The 19,906-nt window shown below is 44.4% G+C and overlaps 1 protein-coding gene across 13 annotated transcripts in view; it reads right to left on the bottom strand.

Moving 5' to 3' along the window:
- The window catches only part of ROBO1 (roundabout guidance receptor 1), a 1,078,784-nt gene that overhangs the window by 435,695 nt on the left and 623,183 nt on the right, over positions 1–19,906 (bottom strand). For 7 of the 13 annotated variants that reach the window (XM_056807827.1, XM_056807826.1, XM_056807829.1 and 4 more), the window contains one exon: positions 1,558–1,641. In XM_056807827.1, the coding sequence (XP_056663805.1) occupies positions 1,558–1,641 (84 nt within the window). Of the gene's footprint in view, positions 1–1,557; positions 1,868–19,906 lie in introns of those variants that run through there. The other 6 variants (XM_056807822.1, XM_056807823.1, XM_056807830.1 and 3 more) reach the window with 1 other exon arrangement.

Genomic DNA, 19,906 nt, shown 5'->3' with positions numbered 1-19,906 from the left:
TGTTGTAATGGGAAAAGGAATGGTTCAGACTAGTCGAGGGAAGAAAAGGGACATGGGCAGGGACAGCTCACACTGAAACATTCCCCGAAAGACTGAAAATTGACTATGGTGGAATAAACTCAATAAACATGTTTCCAATCTGCCCCTCATAAATAATGGCTTGGCTCAGGTTCAGGAGAACGTATTCCACAGTTACACTGCCCTTCACCTGGCCTTGTTTTAAGTAAGTCACATAGTCAAATATTGAGGGGCCGGTTGTAGAAGTTCATCACTGGGAGGGAGCAGATCTATTTCTTACATTTTAGGACTAGGAACATTGACAACTGTGATCCCCTGTCAATGAATTAAGGACAAAAAGGAGCATCGGTATGAAATGAGAATTAGCCACACGGGAAAGGCCATTTTAGGTTTTTGTCCCAATTGAAGTTGCCTTCCACATTCTGCTCTACCTTAGCCATCTGCAGTTGGCAGACATTGAAACAGGACACAATTTGATTTGGCCAGTTCACAATATGTACGTGTGGAAAATGCTAGGGTTTGGTTCATGCTTGTGTCAATAGGAAGCTGTTGTGGCTTTAAGAAGTTCTGGAGGTTCTAGCTGAACATCTGCAGAACGTATTCCCCAAAGGAAGAGTGAATTGGGGTTTCTGGAGAAACACTGAAATGGAGTGGGGAAATGGCAGCATTTGTGTGTGGGAGGCAGCACAAAAGTCTTTCTTGGGCTCTGCTTCATTTGGCAGGCGGTATGAGGCGATGGAACCCTCTCCTCTGGAGTGGGAGGGAATGGAGGGAAGCTGCAGCGAAGGGAATGACATTGCTCCCAGAACACTGTCCTGCCCTGATTTACCCACTGCGCCTCTCTGAATTCACTTTATGCTTACAGGAACCACCAGAGCATCGCCAAGAACATCCAGGATGTCTCCCTGCTAACCAAGCCCCTCAGAGCCCTTCCAGGACAGACAGTGGCTGGGGGCGATTTTAGGTTAAGTTGGGGGAGCTGCCCAGCGCAAGCTTGGCCTCCTATGCTCTGAACACAATGAATGGCTCAAGGAGCTTCAGCTTGGCCACACTGACTCGAACTTTGCTCGGAAAGTGACCATTCTGAGGACATTCATTTGCGTTAGTGTCTGCACACATGTGCACGCCTGTGCGCACACGCACGGGAGGAGGAAGTTGTGGGAGCTGCTTAATGGCCACGCACGAAGCCCCACTGGGCTGTCAGGATGCAGGGGAGCGGGCAGGCAGGCAATGAAGGCCAGTGACCCTGGACGGAACCCTCCGCCCCCCGACTAGCCCTAGTTCAGACAAAGGCGCCTGGGCCCAATGACTAGAGAAAGCTGGCCCCGACGGCCCTTGGCGCTTCAGCGATGGAGGAGCGCAGCTTCTCTGAGCCGCCTTCCTGAGCGCCCCCAGGGGCAGGCTGCGGGCTGCGGTTAAAGTGTGCCGCCACCCCCGCCGCGCAGGGCTGGCGGTGCGGACGCTCACGTCCGGCCACCCACACCCCACAGGTGGCGGACAGGGACGGGGCGGTCAGAAATAGGGGAAGAGGCACTCTACCTGTGTAGCCCAGCGAATTGTCCTCGGGATCCGAGGCGGGGAGTGGCGTCCCGGCGTCCGGCCCCCTCTCCACGTCGGCAGAGTCTGTCGGAAACAACAGCAGAGCTGCTGAGGGGGTCACGGTAGTCACAGCGCTCGCCATTTCGGGCGCAACATGGCCAGACACACGCACATCCACACACACCAGAAGCGCACACAAAGGCAGCAGCCCGCCGCAGCCCGGGTTCTCGGCGCGCCTGCGGCGGAGCGCGCTGCTCGGGCCAGGCGGCCGCGCCATCCGCGCGAGTTCCGAGGGAGGCTGCCTACGGGCCCTCAGGTGTGCCCTAGCCTTCCCTGCTCCGGGGCGGCGGTCCGCGCAGGCGGCGGCCGGGAGCATATGCAGGAGAGCAGGGAGGCGAGCCTGGCCAGCGCTGGCATCGCTCATGTTCTCCCGTATTGTTAATCAAAGCTATTGACTGCCCTCGCCCCCTCTCATCGCTTCATCTCCGGGCAATTTCGGGCTCCGGGGACTTCGCCGCGGGGGGGGGGGGGGGGGGGCGGCGTGGGAGACCCGCTGTCGGGTCAGATGGGAGGGAGGGAGAGCGGACAGCAGGGCCAGCCCTTCTGAGAGGCGGGCAGGCGGGCAGGCGGGGGAGGAGGAGAGGGGCCAGAGCTCCGCACTTAGCGAAGGGGCTTAACGCCTTTCCATTGAACTCGGGATCGATAGGGGCAAACAGATGCGATCCCATCAGCGCTCTCTCGCCTCCCAGCCCAGAACGAGCACTCCGGGCTGCTCGCTCGTGCCCGGCTCCCGAGTGCTCGGAGCTCTTCCTGCGCATCCTTAAAGCACACATCAAGCTTCTCGCTTAAAAGTTCCGAGCAGATGCAGGGCGGAAGTGCCCAAGGCGAAATCTCTCCTGATTTGGTGCCCAAAGCCTAGCCACAGCGCCTCTCCTAGCCCAGGGAAATACAGCCAGTCTAGACGCGCCCATCACTCCTAGGAAGTTTTAGATGCGTCCTAGAAAGAGGGCGGCCTGGGAACTGGCAGACCCTAAGAAGGAGAACGCCAAGTCTAAGCTAGGAGGAGCAGGAGGAGGCTGGCTGTCCCTGTGAAGAAAGGACTCCTTAAGTAAGGCCCTCCGAAAGCCTCAGAAGGGCCTGCATTTGGGGCCCAAAGGTGAAATGAGGAACACACTCGGGTCCTAAACGGGCCTTGCAGACCCTGGCTTCCTGGGCAAGCCCCTTAAAGGGCCCCTCCTGCATCAGAACAAAGCCAAGCTGAAGCGGCTGTTCCTAAGTCCGCCTTCCTCACTCTTGCTAGTCAGTGCCTCCATCCCCGCCGGGGCCCAGAGTTCACTCAAAACTGGGAGACCCCCATCGGTATGCAGGGCAGACCAGAGAAACTGCCCCACAGGTCACTGGGTCCTGGCTTCCTCTCAGCAACGCTGCCCCGCAACCCTCTGCTGCTCTAGCCAAGCCCACAGGAGAGCCAGAGCTGGCCCTTCCCAGAAGGAATTTCTCTGCGACACTCACTGAATCCGAGTGGAGATCCCATCCCGGAGGAAAGGAAATGGCCTGCCATTACTTTGGGCTCGAACTTAGTTAGGGCTGCCCCCAAGGAAGTAGCCTCGGGTAGGCAGAGCACCCAAAGGAGAACTGGGCTTGAAAGGACAGCTGGCACCCGCTCACTGGAGGCGTAGGTGAGGGAGCAAACACAGGACTTATGAGGCCGCAGAGACGTGCATGGCCATCTGGGCCCAACACACACTGTGCTCTGCGGTGATCAGTCCCTTGAAAACGGAAGACCCAGAATGAAGGAAATGCAAGCAAGCTTTAAGCCATTTTTCCGACTCACTCTGGATTATGAACTGGAATACATGGGAAAATGCGGGATTATGGACATGCACTCAGCAAGTTGGTGGAATCTCCAAAGACAGTCAAAGTTAACGGTGTTCCCTACATGCATGCTTCGCCAAGGATAAGGAAGCTGAGGCAACAGGGAAGGGGGAGCTAACAGCTACATCAATGACGCTGTTCAAGTTTTGTGGACCACCAAGAGCTGGAGTTTCTCCTCCACTTCCTCCTCCGACCCTGACCAGTCAGAAGGTTCCTCCCTGGTCCCAGCCTGAAAGGGGACACGGAATGAAGAAGCACCAATCAATGAGCATTTCTGAAATAGCTCGTGGGTGTTTAGCACTGTCCTTCAGCCCCAGGCACAGGCTGCTGTAGTCTAGTGGTTAGAGCACTGACTCTGTACCAGAAATCCTGCTTTGAAACCAATTGCATTATTCACTGCCAGCCTTATGATTTGGGGCCTCGTTGAACTTCTTTGGCTTTCTCAGTTTTTAGCCTCATACATGCACTGGAGTCGTTTTAGCACTAAATGCCAGAAGGGATGGGAGGCACTCTGTAAGATGGAACGTGGCAGACCATTATGGAAATGGCCCGATGGTTTCACCTATCTGACTGGCTCTCAGAAAAGAACAGGAAGCACCAGGACAAATTGTTCCCTTGCAGCCGTGATAGTCCTTTACGTTCAGGGTTCTCTGAGCTATTTACACAAGCATATGGGACAAACTCCTTGTCGAGTTGCACAAAAGCATCCCCATTCTTCTTCGTTTTAGTGATGAAAACCAAACACACTTTCTTTCCCCCGTTTTCCTAGTTTCGTTGGTTCTTCCCACTATTGACTACCAAGCAAATACCAGCAGCCGCTCAAACGAAAATTTGACTCGTCACACGTGGCTTATAGATGAACTCTCAGGGCTTCCTTTGGTTTTAGTGAGAGAAAATGCGGAGAGTGCTTGTCCACACTACACACAACTTTAGGGGGTCAAACAGTTAGTCCATCTTCAATTCCCCATAAGAGCACGCCTCGTCCTGGTGGGGCCAAATTGTAGAACTCAGTCTTGGCCAGCCTGAATGGACGAGTAAAACATTGGCAGCAAAATGGCTTGGATCACTCTTCGCCAGGAAGACTTTGGCAACGGACTACTTCCACTAGCCCTAAATCCACCAAAGGGATGTCTAACTGTGGCTTAGACTTTGGAGCAAAGATAATTGGGCAGCAATGCAAGTGGCAGGCCCTAGCCATGGGCTAGAACACATGGGCAATGGCAAGACTGCGATTCTGAGTCAGGTTGGCATTTCTATAAAATGAGAAGGGAGCTGCGGAGTAAAGCATTGGGTCCAAAGGAGTTGCGTTGCTGGAGGACCTGGCAAATTAAGACATCTGCGAGATGGACAGCAGGTATGCTGGGACCCCCTAGACTGAGGGACAGGGAGCGATTTTGAGCTAGATATTGGCCTTACTTTGAGAGATGAGAGAATGCCTTTGCTTCCAGGAGATAATGGCTACCATGATCTGGACCGGATTGTAAATTTTGATAGGAAACCTCACCAAGCAGCAGACGAGAGATTCTGAGGTGAGAGAAATAGAGGAAATGGGGACTTGGCACTGGCTGGGAATCAAGCAATATTCCGAGTGTCACATCATGACAAATGATTTATGAATACAGAAGAAGATACATCCTGTCCTGGAGAGGCTGGCAGCCATGCAGCAGGAGCCGGTCTCAGGGAACGGCAAACGATGAAATCAGGAAGAGAGTAAGACGTCTAAAAGGAAAGGAAGCTTTGTAGTTATGCAGTGGCAATTTCAAGGGGGTCCAAGAAGGGCTGGTGGGTCCAGAGTGTAACTTAGGGATGCTGTTAAGTTTGAAGTAGATGGGAAAGAGCGAAGGAGAGTCTGGGACAGGGACAAGGACAAGAGCAGTAGATGAAGTATTACTGGGTTTGGGAGATTTGAAGGGGATGGAAATATGGCGACCCTTGGAAAAGGCGTCCAGGTAGGGTATCAATTTGCATTCTGAAGTCTGCTGCTGAGGGTAGGCGATGATGAACTTTAAGGTCTCCCCTTGTTGGGCCCTCTAGATCTGGACATGAACTTCAGCTCCCTCAATTACTCACTCACACAATAGCAACTTGGTGGTGATGTTTTCTGAAAGATATCGCCAAAGGTCTCCTCCTGGCAGCCTAGAGCAGGAGGTGCTGTACTGGGAATGCTGGAACGTCAGACCACATGACTCTGCTCATGCCCCCAACTTCAAAGAAATCGAATCAAACTAAATAAACGTCATCCACGAGGCCTGAAAACAATATTCTCCGTATTCTCTATATTCCAAACTCTTTCTATTCTGTCCCATTTAGGATATGTGAATTGGTGCCTTTGCTACATTCACGCAGACATATTTCTTGCTGGACAGCTCCTAATGAATGCTCTCATAGATAGCTGTTCCATCAAAATGACAAAGAGAACATCTAGTACTATCTTGGGGAAGTTCATCTTTCTGCCTTCGATTTTCTTATCTGTAAAATAAAGGCTCTGGACTAAATGCTCTTCAAGATCCTTCGCATATCTAACATTCAGTGGCTTTAGGACGCCCAAAATACACGTTTCCTTCCAGAAATATTCTAGATGCAGACGTAACACTAACAACTCTAGCCCTAAACTCCCCACCTCAAACAGCATTTGCACTGAGGTCCCCATTCGTTTGATTATCCTGCTGTAATTTCCAAACTTCAGTCTCTACATTTATTTTATAGAGTTATATAAAGATATGCAGGCCCACATATTACAAATCTTTTTCCTTTGGCTTCCTTTTGTTTGCAAAATAGTCTGCGTCTTTGGTACATTTATATTATTAATATAGCAGAGAGAAAAGAAAACTGGTTTTGGATAGAGAGGACCTGGCTCAAATTTTGACTTTACTAGTAACTCTGTGATCTTGGACATGTCACCTTCCTGGGACTCAGTTTCCTCAATTGTAAAATGAGAGATTAAAACTGAGGAGCTCTAAACTCCCCTTTAAATGCAAATCTATGACCTAGTGATCATTTTGTATATCACACTACAGAGTTTTTGGCACCACAATGAATTTACCTTTTGAAGATGACCCTTAATAAAAGCTTAGGGCAAAGCAAATGAATATAAACTACTATCAATATGAGAATTGTGTTCTACAAATTGGATCAATTTGCATTGATTCTCTCCTACTAATCAAGAGGAATGCGGAGAACAGGCAACTCTAAACAGAGTACTGAGAACGTTTCATTAGGAATCGAGGTGAAGAATTGCAGAATTTGGTCTAAAGAGGTTAAGCTTGTTTCACAAAGTTGAAAAAGAATCAAATTAAGCTAAAGCTCAAACTTCAGCTTTAACACAAGGAGCTCAAACGTTTGTGGTGCACATGCTATGCTACCTCATTCATTCTCTTTAAATGAGAGGGACAAAGAGGGAAATAAGAAACAATGTAAGGCACAGGAATAGGAACTGGACCTGTGATTTCACTGGTATAGAGATCTCTGGGGTAAGAAAGCTCCCTATACCAATTTATGCTAGTAAGCAGAGAAATAAACAAAGCACTTGTGTGTGTGTGTGTGTGTGTGTGTGTGTGTGTGTGTGTGTGTGTGTGTGAGAGAGAGAGAGAGAGAGAGAGAGAGAGAGAGAGAGAGAGAGAGAGAAAGTGAGTGCATTTGTGTAGGTTCTGAGGAGTCATTATTTCTGTAAAGATCTATTTATTTAAAGAAGATGGGAGTGGGCTGAATTTTGCTATTTTTCCAGATGATAAAATAACTTTTTGGGTAATTTAACTGAGATATATCATTTAAAATAATCACAGACAGAATAGAATGACTGGGAGTATACCTGCAAAAACAAATCCAGGAACTACATGAACAGAATTATAACACTCTTTATACTAGTAAAGTAGAGAACTAGTCACTGTTCATGGGTGGGCAGAGGCAACATAATTAAAATGACAGTACTCCCCAATTCATGTTATTCAATGCCATCCCAATTAAATTACAAAAAAGTTATTTTATCATCTGAAAAAAATAGCAAAATTCATTTGGAAGAACAAAAATCAAAAATATCAAATGAATTAATGAAAAAAAAACTATAAAAGATGGAGGTCTAGCAGTACCCAATTTTAAATTGTATGATAAAGAAGCAATGATCAAAGCTGTCTGGTACCAGCTAAGAAAGAGTAAGCGAGATTAGTGGAACAGAACAAAAATAAACAATAATAAACTAATATTGATAAAAGTAAAGATCTCAGTTTTTGAGATAAGAACTAATTGGTAAACACTGTAGGGACAACTGGAAAGAAGTTCAGCAGAGACAAGGTATAGACCAATTTTACACCAAGCACCAAGAAAAGACTAAAATGGATATATGATCTACATCTAAAAGGAGATATCACAAGCCAATTAGAAGAACAGGGAACATGCTACCTGCTTCCCAGGAAGGAGGTATTTGGGGAATAGTAGAACAATCCGTGGTGTAGAATTGTGATGGGATATTACTGAGATGTAAGAAATGATGAGCAGGCTAATTAAAAACACACACAAAAAAACTTGGAAAGATCTCCATGAAGTAATGAAGAGTGAAATAAGTAGGACCAAGAGGACATTATATACAGTTGTAGAATTACTATTTGAATAACTTGTGAATGACTACCTCCAGAGAATGAATTGAAAAAATGAAAGACTATGTGTGTGTGTGTGTGTGTGTGTGTGTGTGTGTGTGTGTGTGTGTGTGTATTTGAGAGAGTCAAATGATACCTTCTGTGGTGTGGGCAGAGGAAGAGGGATTGAAGTACTGGGAATTAATTCAATTAAATAAAAAAATAGATTCCCAAGCTATATCATACGACTAGATCAACTTCCTTTATAAGAATCATCAAATTTCTATAAAGTATATGAAATAATAAATTTAGAGTCTTCATTAACTAGTTATTGCCAGCTGGATAGTTTCAGTTTCATTAGATGCTGCATCCATTCTCCATCTCCTCATTTCAGATAGAAAATCAATTCAACTAATGATAAAGCATTCTAATATTAAACCAGGATAATGCAAAGTAATATATTGGTAAGGCAAGTGTCACTTACCACTTGCAGTTTATATAGCCTACATCCACTGTTCCAGGCAGCACAAATGCCATATACCCGGATAGTTTGTACAGTCTGTTCATTGTCAACAAGCCAATTTAGCAACAAAATCAGTAAAATCAGCTATTTGTCATCTGGGAACTTTGGATTTCATTTGTCTAGGCGCGACGTTCATCGCTGCAGACTATAATTCCTCTGCATTCAGAAGATGGTCTTTGAGAGTTGCTGTGGATGCCAATGAAGCATCACCCTTCAGTCACTTTGGTGATGAGACACTCGGAATGTAAGTAGGCTAGTCTTAGACACCTCATACATTTTCTGTGGACCTGTAGTTGAAGTATTGCTAACTTTATCTAACTGTCTGCCACTACTCTGGACTAGGGTAGCCTTTCAGAATCTCAGCTCCTATCCACGATGGAGTGATGTATCAAGGAGGAATTCTTTATTTACTTAGTTGGTTTATTGAACAAAAGATTAGAAAATCACAAAATCACCCTAGTTACCCATCTTTATCTGAGTTGGGGTTTTTTAACCATCTCGCCTTCTCCTGACTTTTTGAACAATAGCTTATGGAAGCCATGTGTAAAACAACATTACACTGAATCTGGAATAATACAGGGATAGCCTTAGATGTCTCTGTATCCTGAGTTCGGTACAGAATGGATTAGGAACAGGGATTCAACTTTACATGCTTCCTCAGCTAAATCCCCACAGAGTCTGCTTTAACCCCCTTCTGGAAGAAACAAAGACCGAAGGACACCAATTTCATTAGAAACGGAAACAGAGTCTATCATATGGAGGTGACTCTTCTAGCTTGCACTAAACACTAGGCAAGAAGTCGTGTGCAACGATCTCTCTAGACTTCTGTTTCTTCATCTGTAAATGAAGACTGGGTCATCTGTGCAGCATCCCTGCTAGCTCAAAAATGAAATGCACCGACTGGTGTCCTAACTAAACAATAACAACGCTGATAGGTCTCTCAGACAGCAATAGAATTCTTTTTCTCTCTTTCTAACTAAGATTTTTGTCTTCAGGGAATCAGTCACCTCTTGCTTGAAGCTAAAACACTCAGAGGTAAAAGTGTAGAATCCTCCCTGTCATGCTTTTGGGGAAGGAATGTTCCAAAGATCTGCTTTGCACACATTGACCAGTTATTCTAATTACAGAGGACACTGAAGCTAGGCTTGCTTCCATTGCCAGTGTACGTAAAGAGAAGAGAAAACCAGGAATGCGCCTCATGAGTTCTCAGGACTGTGAATCTTAAAATTTCTCAAACTTGTGAATGTTAAAGATTCTCAGACTCTACCTTAGAACATTTGGTTAAGACCATTCCCCATTTTAAACAATGAAGGTACTTGATCAGGAATGTGAGAACTCTAACATTACTCCACCCATACTTAAGCATACTTTAGGGGAAGATAAAGTTGTGAACTCCTTACTGAACAATGAAAAAGTACTTAACCCATACTTATAATGAGGCAAAAGCCCTTAAGCTAAGTCTATTTTTAGATCTAATACAAAAAGGTGCTAAGTACCTATGACAGTCAGGCAACTTGAAAACTTGCAAGGGACAAGCTTAACAAAAGAGGTATGAAGTTTTAGTCTACCCAGAGAAGGTGATAACAAGGTGTGAATTAAGAATGGTCAGTCCTATGAAAACATCTACTGTGATTGGTAGATGTGAGAACTTAGGGGAGGTGACATAGGAGAAAATTCTCTTTAAAAGGAGGTCAGAAAGGCCTCTGAGGGGCAGCTTGCCAAAGCTGAATTGGAGGGCTCGGTGGCTAAACTTAGTGGAGCTGAGGAGCTGAACTGGAGGGTCTCCCCGAACACTAGAATCTTGCTTGGGACAAATCTTGTGGTGAGTGGATTAAAGACTGACTGATCTCTCTCTTAAGGCTTAAGCCTAGGCTGGCCTAGGCTTTTTCCTACTATTCCCTCTTATTCTGTTTCTCTCCCTTTCTTTAATTCCTTATTTGTATTGATTAAAATGTCTACATAACCCAGCTGACTTGGGTATATTTAATATTTGGGAATTTTCCCATGGGACCACTATATCTTTGATTTGAAACCATATTTCCGTGGTCATGGTTTAAGGCAACCGCTCTTCTAACTGTAACAGGACGTTACTTGTTTCTGTTGTGCCATTCCATTGGTCAGTCTAAAACTTGTCTGGATGCTGGCATGGACTCCTGGAGGACTCGTTCCTATCCCAAGAGGAAGAAGGTATGTCTAAAGAGGTTCCGTTATGCAATAGCAGTTGGTATTTGATGGGACTCTTCTCACGCAGCCTTCTACGGGCAATGTGGTGAAACAGTAAAATCACAGAGTCCAAATGTAAGTATTTCTTAGAAAATCATGTTATCTATCAGGCAACAGACTCATAGATTAAAAAAATAAACGTATTTTTAAAACTATGACTATTATACTATGCCAATGACTTTAAAATGAATGCAACAAATAAGCTGTGGCAAGCCAGAGGACATTAGTGGACTGTCCCATGCATTCTCATGAGCACAGGTGTTACATAAGGTGTGAAAATCCATTCTGAGTTGACTTGATTTGCCAAAGAGAGAGGAAGTGCCTCTCTGTGGACGTCCTTCACATGGGAGACACCAGCTTGTAATCTAAACATCCGGGCTTCCCTTCTTTTCTCGTGGAAACCCTGGATATGCCGCAGTGCTAAAAGAATCGAAGAAAAAATGGGTCTAGGGGCTCGGCAATGTTTTCTACCTGACGGCCAGGGATTATTTGGAGAAAGTTATGTAGAAGTCAGACCCGACGGAAACTCGAAGATCTAGGTTCCAACTTGGCCTATCCAATATAGACCCAGAAGAGATAGGGATAAATGGAAGATAGCCTTGGAAGGGAAGGCGCCAGCGGCAGTGGCTAAGGCGAGAGGCAAAGGCCTTTGGCAGAAGCTGCGAACACCTTCCTGAAAGCAGTCCAAGATTCCAAATATCTCAGACCGAGAAGATTGCCAGAACAAAGGCACGGAGGTCAGACACGCTGCACAGGGAGGGGCAGCGAGCCAGTCGGGGAGCATGGCTGAACCGTGTCCTGTGTGAAAGGGAGGCAACTACGAGGGCCAGAAACAGGAAGGGTTTGAATCGCCTGGCAGCCCAGGTAAATGGGGTTCAGGGTTTCATGAGGGCAGGACATGTACACAGACAGGGAGGGGCCAAGAAGAACAAGGATGGGGGGAGCCATTGGCCTGGGTAGTGAAGAGATCACGGGGACCTTGGAGGGAGCAGCGTCCATATTGCCCTGGTTCAGAAGCGTTGGAAGGGGGAAGAAGCCGAGGGATTCCGTGTAGATGGGCTTTAATGAATTTGGCTGAGAAAGGGAAGACAGAGGAAGCGGGAGAGTGCACAGGATCGATGGATTATTGCTGTCTTGTTTCTAGGGTGGGTGAAACTCTGGCGATTTTGTAGGCTGACGGGAAGGGACCGGGAGTGGAGGAGAGACAGAGGACAGCATGGGCAGCCTGGCGGAGAAGACAAGAAGGGACGTCATGAAGGGAGCATCCAGAGGAGTTGTTCGGGGCAGGGAAGAGCCGGAGCTTGATCAGAGGACATCCCGCGTCAAGAGAATTTGTAATTGCAACAGGGATCACCTAAATGGTCCTACTGACCCCTTCATTCATTCAGAATGCTCACTTCAGAGTGCCAGTGGCTTCTGATGCGACACGATGAGGAAAAAGGGACTCGCGAGAGCTCAGCTTGCCTGGCAGAACTCGCAAGAGCTCAGCTTGCCTGGCAGAACTCGCTTCCAAGACCTCTGTGTGATGTGCTTTGGTCCCCGGCCACCTTCCTAGGACTTCTGGCTCTCTCCATCTGTTGCCGGGCTTTTGGTTATGCCCCCCTCCCCCCCCCCCCCCCCCCCCCCCCCCCCCCGCTTCACTCTTGTACCCAACAGGCTTTTCTGGATGGTGCTCAGCATCTGCTGCGGTGCCTTCCCTTTCCAGGCAAAGCTTGGGGAGAAGCTGCTCAGGCGGATGAAGTGGCCCTTGGAGGGGGTTCACAGGGGGTGTCCCAGCTGCCCTAGTGCTGAGAATAGATGGACTCATGAGTGCAGAGCGCTTCAGTGGGATCAGATTGACACTGCATTGACATCCTGCGGCAGTGCCGAGGTTGGACGTGACGGCAAGGAGGCTGCTAGTCCCCCTTTGGTGACGGAGGGCTCGGCCGTTAGCGCAGATGAGTCAGCGCAGAGACCAAAGGGACGCTGCCATCCATTCCCTTCTTAATGAGTCAGAATAACAGTCAGTTTGGGAACGGGAGGTTTTTATTTCTAAAATAACATTCAGAAAGATAAAACAGCAAAATATTGGCATTTAGACCAAAAGGACACCCTATTGGATGCTTTTTCCTTTTGAAACATGCCATTTTAATTCCAATTCAAGAAACAAGAGTTTTTTTTTTTCCCAGAATGTACTGTTAAGTAGATACTGTCCTTGAAAAATAATGTGTGATTGTAATAGATGATACAACTGGCCAAAATAGTAGGAGTTCTCTTTTATTTATCAAAAGTTAACGAATATTTCTTTTAAAAAATCATAGGGGAAGCTGAGTGGCTCAGTGGCTGGAGAGCTGGGCCTTAAGATGGGAGGTCCTGGGTTCAAATCTGGACTCAGACATTTCCCAGCTGTGTGACCCTGGGCAAGTCACTTGATTCCCGTTGCCTAGCCCTTACCAGTCTTCTGCCCTAGAACCAATACACAGTAGTGATTCCAAGATGGAAGATAAGGGTTAAAAAAATCACACCACAATCTGTTGAAATGAGAACACTTCTCCTATTTGTACTATGACGCTGGTCTAGTTTTATTCTAATGGAAGGGAAATATAAAGGCTCATTTCCAGAGGTGCCAAGGAACAATGGACTAAGGCTATTTTTGTAGACTGAAGGGAAGGAACCAGTTATCTGTTCCTTCATTGGCTCCAGAATCACTTAATCTATCTAGACCTCAGTTTCCTCACTTTAAAAATGAGGGAATTGGGCTAAATTAGCTCCAAGGTCCTTCCCAACTCTAACTCCATCATCATTTTCATGTGCTAGAGTCCTGCTTTTGCTTTCCTTGGAGCTGCATCAGCCTCATCCTATTTTTTCACCCCCTGTTTAGCTAAAGTTATTAATGCTTATCATCGGACCAAGCAAGCGAAGTCCCCACATGCTTGCTGTTTAGGTTACGCTTCCTAAACCATTTGGAACAGTCTTCGTATAGTTCGATGATTGCTTTACACCAAGTGGAATGTTCATTTTTGCTCAGAAAAGTGGCCTGAAATCCGTCTCCTTATGTGAATTCTCTCTTCTAAAGGAGAGCAATTTCCTTCTGACCTGGAGGGCCAACCTTGGATCTTTCATGTCTTCCTGCAAGAAAGGTGTCCGTCTTCCTTGGAGGTGGTTCATCACAGTGAGGGGTAAGAAACAACTACATGCAGACACGTGTCCTTTATCCCCGAATTATTGGCTGGCTCCTCTGCTGTGATGGAAGACCTCAGGCTTTCTTCGCTGGCTACTAAGGGACACGGTTCTTCTCCAGCCCTCTCATTGTCTGCTTTTCTAAACACAGTCACGCTCTTCCTCTCTTCTTTCTAATTGGCCTTTTGAGTGTGGAGGTCATTTTAAGCCTTCAGCTTTCCCCAAAGTCGGAGGGATTAGCTGTCTCCAATTGAGAGCTGGTGAGCATTGGAGGCTTTCCTCCTATCCATTTAAGCCCATTGATTTCCCCCCTGAGTAAGACAAAGGTATCAGCGGCCCATTTTTACTCCTATTTGAGACATTTGCTGCAACAACCCAATTGTGCCAGTTAAAGCACACTTTTGGATGCTAATATATATGCTACAAAGATTTAATTTGTGCACATCCATAGAATAAGCAGAGTACAGAAATAGGTAATATGGACCAGCTCTCCTTTACACTCGCCTCTGCTGGCTTCCGATTGGCTATTTTTGTCAAGATCATCATCACGTACAATAATACTCCCAAAAGACTTCAGCACCATTGGCAAGTTATTATACAGTATTCTTCTCAGTTTGCTCACCGTTGTATAATTTATCCTGTCCCTGTCAGAATCAAGAAGTTCATCGCAATTGTGAATATTATTATAAGTGCTATTTAGGACATGTTGGACCTGTATGTATTTCTTTGGTTTTACCCTCCTTTCATATATGCCAAGGCTAGAATGCTCTCACTCCTTATCAGCATTGCTGAGTTCAAAATTCCCTTCAGAATTCAGCTCAGACATCATTTTCTACTTGTAGCCTTTCACTGTCCTCTCCGGGTAATAGTGCTCCCCCTCCTTGAAAAAAGGCACGATGGAAGGAAGGAAGGAAGGAAGGAAGGAAGGAAGGAAGGAAGGAAGGAAGGAAGGAAGGAAGGAAGGAAGGAAGGAAGGAAGAAAGGAGGGAGGGAGGGAGGAAGGAAGGAAGGAAGGAAGGAAGGAGGGAACAAAGGAAGGAAGGAAGGAAGGAGGGAACAAAGGAAGGAAGGAAGGAGGGAGGGAGGGAGGGAATGAAGGAAGAAAGGAGGGAATTGTATTAATGCAGTGCATTCTGTGTAGGAACTTCTTAATATGCATGTTATTTCCCTAATTAGAAGGTAAGCTCATCAAGGGAAGTAACTCGGTATTTTTTTGTATCATACTTAGCAGAAAATGGTGTTTTTAAAATGCGTGTGAATGAGGATCCTCAAGCATACATATATATAGATAATCTTCATAAAACTTTTCTCCTTCCCTTTCTATTCTCATTCCCTCCTTCCTTCCTTCCTTTGTTCCCTCCTTCCTTTCTTCCTTCGTTCCCTCCCTCCCTCCCTCCTTCCTTCCTTCCTTCCTTCCTTCCTTCCTTCCTTCCTTCCTTCCTTCCTTCCTTCCTTCCTTCCTTCCATCGTGCCTTTTTTCAATGGGATATGTGTTGGTAGTTACTGATTTACTTCTGAATCATATTTTTGTGTAGTAATAGCCATAATTTTATCCCCATCCTGTAAACCTCAAATTTCCTTAGACTTATAATTGTTGGAAATTTCACCATTGGGATATTTCATACTTGGAAAATTTCTTACTGATAGTCTATTGGAATGGGAACTCCATTGGCATGGGAGGTTCCTTCTCTTCCCTTCTTAAGATTACTTTAGGACAGAAACCCTTTGCTGAACAATGGAAAGGACTTTGACCTATGCTTAAGCATAGAACAGGAATTTCTTTGAGTCTTGATTGATTTTAGAATTGATACAATGGAGATACTTGGAATAAATCTCCACCCTATTCAGTCCTAATAGGATTGAGTAAGGGCTGCAGCCTAGATCAAAATTTAATTATTCCAATCTCTACCATACTCAAGTTAACAGGATTTAGAAAGGGCTGTAGCAAAGGAGTAAAGATTTAATCATTTGAAAAATATAACCTTCAACAGACATGTGCAAAAGCCAGAAACCTCTGGGTGGTCCTGGGTTAAGCGAGAGCCTCCATTGACAGGGAAATTGATGAAGAGTGATTGGTAGATGTGAGGACTGAGGGGAGGCAACTTGGATGGTGTCCTTAAAGATAGGAGGGTCTGGAGACTGGAGGAGGACGTTGAGTTTTTGGTCGGTGTGGTTCCTGGGCTCTGAGGAAGCTTGCTCTGAAGGAAACTGAAGGTGGAGGCCCCTGAGACTGTTTCTCCATTTTGGACACGTGAGTAATAGGGACTGATCTCTTTTCTTTGCCCCAGCTATCTAAGGGCTTGGGCCTTTTGGCCCAGCCTAAACAGAGGGGGTATTTAAGCCCTATTCCCTTCTCTCCCCTTTCTCTCTCTATATATATCTCTAATTCCTTTCTTGCTCCTATTGTAATTAAACTCCAAAAAAGGCTGACGGCTGACTTGAGTTTTTCATTTAGGAATTACATAGCTGATTCCTTGGCGACCTTAAATTAATATATATCAGTCTTTTAAAGTGATTCCCTTGTAACAATCCCCATGCTTTAGTACTTTATTCTCCCTGAGGTATCTTGCAAAAGATTTCCTCAGTGCTTTAAGATGGTATCATTTCCAGCAGGAATTTTCTTGATGGAACCATCCTACTCAGCCATTTTTTCTTCTTAAATATCTTAAAAGATATTTCAATTTTCTAAAATAACAAATAAGGGAATGAGGTGTTAAGTTCAAAATCTGGTAGCTCTACATTGATTGATGATAGATATAGAAATAGATGACTTTGTTGTATTTTACATATTGTTCTATTCAATTAGTGAACATTCGGTTCATTTTGGTTTAATTTCAAATTTTCTGGAGGTTTGAAATAGATTTCTACTGGGTTTTTTTCCTGTTCTGTGAACTCACACTTCTAAGTTAATTATTCTCCATAATGTTTTCCAACTGAATTTAGATTCTATAATTATTTCATTTATATTACAAGTTTACAAGTAGTTCTTGACTGCCACATTTCACAAAGAGATTAAGTGTTGGCTGGATGAAGTGGTTTCTGGGCTCTTTTTGGCCTCATTTGATCAGTTGCACATTTGCATGACATGGTATCAGTTATTCCCAATCTCAGGTCACTCATCTCACTTTTATCTTTTCTTCTGTTTTGATGTTGATTTTTGATTGGAGCTGCGAGAAGATGGTGGAGTAGGGTGTAAAGCTTCCTTGTCCCAATACTTCCCACAAACAACCCAGAACAACTCCATAGAATCAATGCTAAGAACACACAGGCATCAGGAATAAAGCTGAACATCGAGGGACAACTGGGGAGAAAGGTTTCTAATGCGCCTTGCCTTAATCACATCTCCATAGGCTCTGGGAGAAGGAACACAGTGGAATAAAAGACCGGAAGCCTAACCTTGTGTCCCTCAAGGATGCCAATGGAATCTGTAGGTCTAGGTCCCTGGGAGCAGATGTTGTGGCCTTAGCTCTGGAGACTCCTTGCTGGACCACAGATGGGGACTAAAGAAATGGACATCACAGAGTCTATGGGAGCCAGGCCTAAGGAAAGGAATTCAAGCCCCTCTCATGGCAAACAATGGACGTTGGAGCCTCAAGAAACATGACTGGACACTTGCTTCATCCTAGGTTGAGGCAGTAGAAAAAGAGGAGTGAGGAAGGAGTGCACACTGATGAGTGTAGTTGTTGAGTCACGGGGCCCTGTCAGCTATGGCCATTCCTAGGAAAATGGATACTCTGGCTCTGGGCACTGAGGACTTTAGAAGGTCTGCTTGTAGTTGAAGTGGCAGAACAGACCACAGGCTCTGGTTGGAGGACCTGCGGTCACTCACAGGCAAGATCTTGAATGGGGGACAAGGAATACATCAGACCTTGGATTAAAATACTAGAAGAATGAAATAGGTCCCAAGAAAATACAAACACAAAATACTGAAATATGGGAGTAACACACTAACAACCCTGGGAGTCCAGCAAAAAAGCCAAACAATTAAGTCTATTGGCCTGTTCAGTAAACTAAAAAAAAAAAAAAAGAATAAGTAAGACAAAAACCCTAACTATTGATGGCTATTATGAGGAAACAGACCTTGCCTCAAACTCAGAGGGCAGCGAAGTAAAAAAAAAAACAAAAACTTATTTCAAAATTAGCAAAGAAACAAAATAAATGGTCTTTAGAAGCCCAAAAAGAGCTCTTTGAAAAATTTATGAAAAGACCTAAAAACCAAACAAATAAATGAGAGAAGTTAAGTAAAAATTGGGAAAAAATAAAGCAATGTAAGAAAAATAAGAATATTATAAAAGAAATCAAGAAAATTATGAAAGAAAGATTATGCAAATGGAAAAAGAGACCCAGAAACTTATGAATGAAATTAATGTATTAAGAACTAGACTTGGACAGGGGAAAAGCTAATGATTTCATGAGACAACAAGAACCAATAAAGCAAAATCAAAGGAATAAAATAATAGAAAATATGAGACATCTCATCACAAAAACAACTCATGTAGAACATTGATTAAGGAAAGACTATATAAGAATAGCTGGAATCTTAGAAAGCTATGATCTAAAAACATATTTTAAATGTAATTTAAGAAATTGTCAAGGAAAATTGCCTAGAAATTCTAGGATCAGAGGGTAAAATAGAAATTGAAGAAATCTACTGATTACCACCTCAAATAATCCCAAAGATGAAAATGCACAGGGTCCTAATTGATAAGTTCAATAGCTCTCAGGCTAAGGAGAAAATACTATCAGCAACAAGAAAAAAATAATTTAACTGTGAAGTTAGATTAAGAACAACATGGGACTTAGCAGCCACAACATTAAAAGAACACAAGATATGGAACACAGCATTTTGTAGAGCAAAAGAACTAGGCTTATAACCAAGAATAACATATCCAGCAAAGATGAGCATAATTCTAAAAGGTAAAAAAAATGGTTATTTAATGAACTACAGTAGAATCTTTTAAAGTGAGCAGACAATTTGATCTATAAGAAACTTAGGAAAGTTATGAAAGTTTAATCATAAGCAACCCAAAAGGTCAAATTGCTTGATCCCTATATGATAAAATGTCATCTATGCCCTCTTGGGAATGGCATTATTGCTTGGATATTTTGAAGGAAGTGTATGGATAGAAGACTAGGTCAAGGCATATATAATGGAATGAGATGAAATGGCAGTGGCATAGACCAGGAGCATTATGGTGGAATGGCTATCTCACATAGAGGAGGAATGAGTAGAGGAACTGCAATGGAGAAGGGGAGGGAGTTATGAAGGGCTGGTAGTACTAAAACCTTTCTCTCATCAGACCTGTGATTAAGAGATAACAACATACACAATTAAAAGGGTAAAAATGTCCTAAATAAACAGTGAAATAGGAGTGAAGGGAAATGGGATAACAGAGAACCTGGGAGTCCTCTTGGGGGCCTGAGGAAATAAGAGAAGGAAAGATGAGTTAAAAGAAAGGAGGTCAAAAGGATAAGTAAAGAGAGGGATACCTAGAGGGAAGTATATATTAATAAGAAGATGGGGTTAAGGTGAAGGGATAAGTGAAGGACTCTTAGAATAAGATAGGGGAGGAATTTTTAGAATCAAACTCATATAAAGAAGTAGGAGAACTGGAGGTGGAGGAAGAGATTTTTGGAAAGGTGAGTAGAATAAGAATTAAATGATTAGGGCAAAGGGGCAAGGAAAGGCTCTTTAGAAAGGTATGACAATTTGGCAGTAGGAGGGAAAAGGGAGAGGATAAAAGAGGATTTGAGGGAAAGGATGTCAATTGGAAAGGTACTGGTTAAAGGAAATTGGATATCTGAGGAAGAAAAAGTGGAGGGAAAGGAAAAGGGAAACAAACAGTGAGGAGAAAAGGAGCAGCTAGGAACTATGATACTGAGTTCAAATGGAATCAGTTCACTAATGGGAAGAAAATGGTTAGGAGAAAATATAAAAAAATCAGGACCTAACAACATGTTGATTATAAGAAGCAAACTGAAAATGAGAGACATACATAGA

This window comes from Monodelphis domestica, chromosome 8 (genome assembly GCF_027887165.1).
Source record: "Monodelphis domestica isolate mMonDom1 chromosome 8, mMonDom1.pri, whole genome shotgun sequence".
Classification (NCBI taxonomy): Eukaryota; Metazoa; Chordata; class Mammalia; order Didelphimorphia; family Didelphidae; genus Monodelphis; species Monodelphis domestica.
Note: the sequence above shows the minus strand (reverse complement) of the source record. Positions and strands in the feature narration are given on the sequence as shown.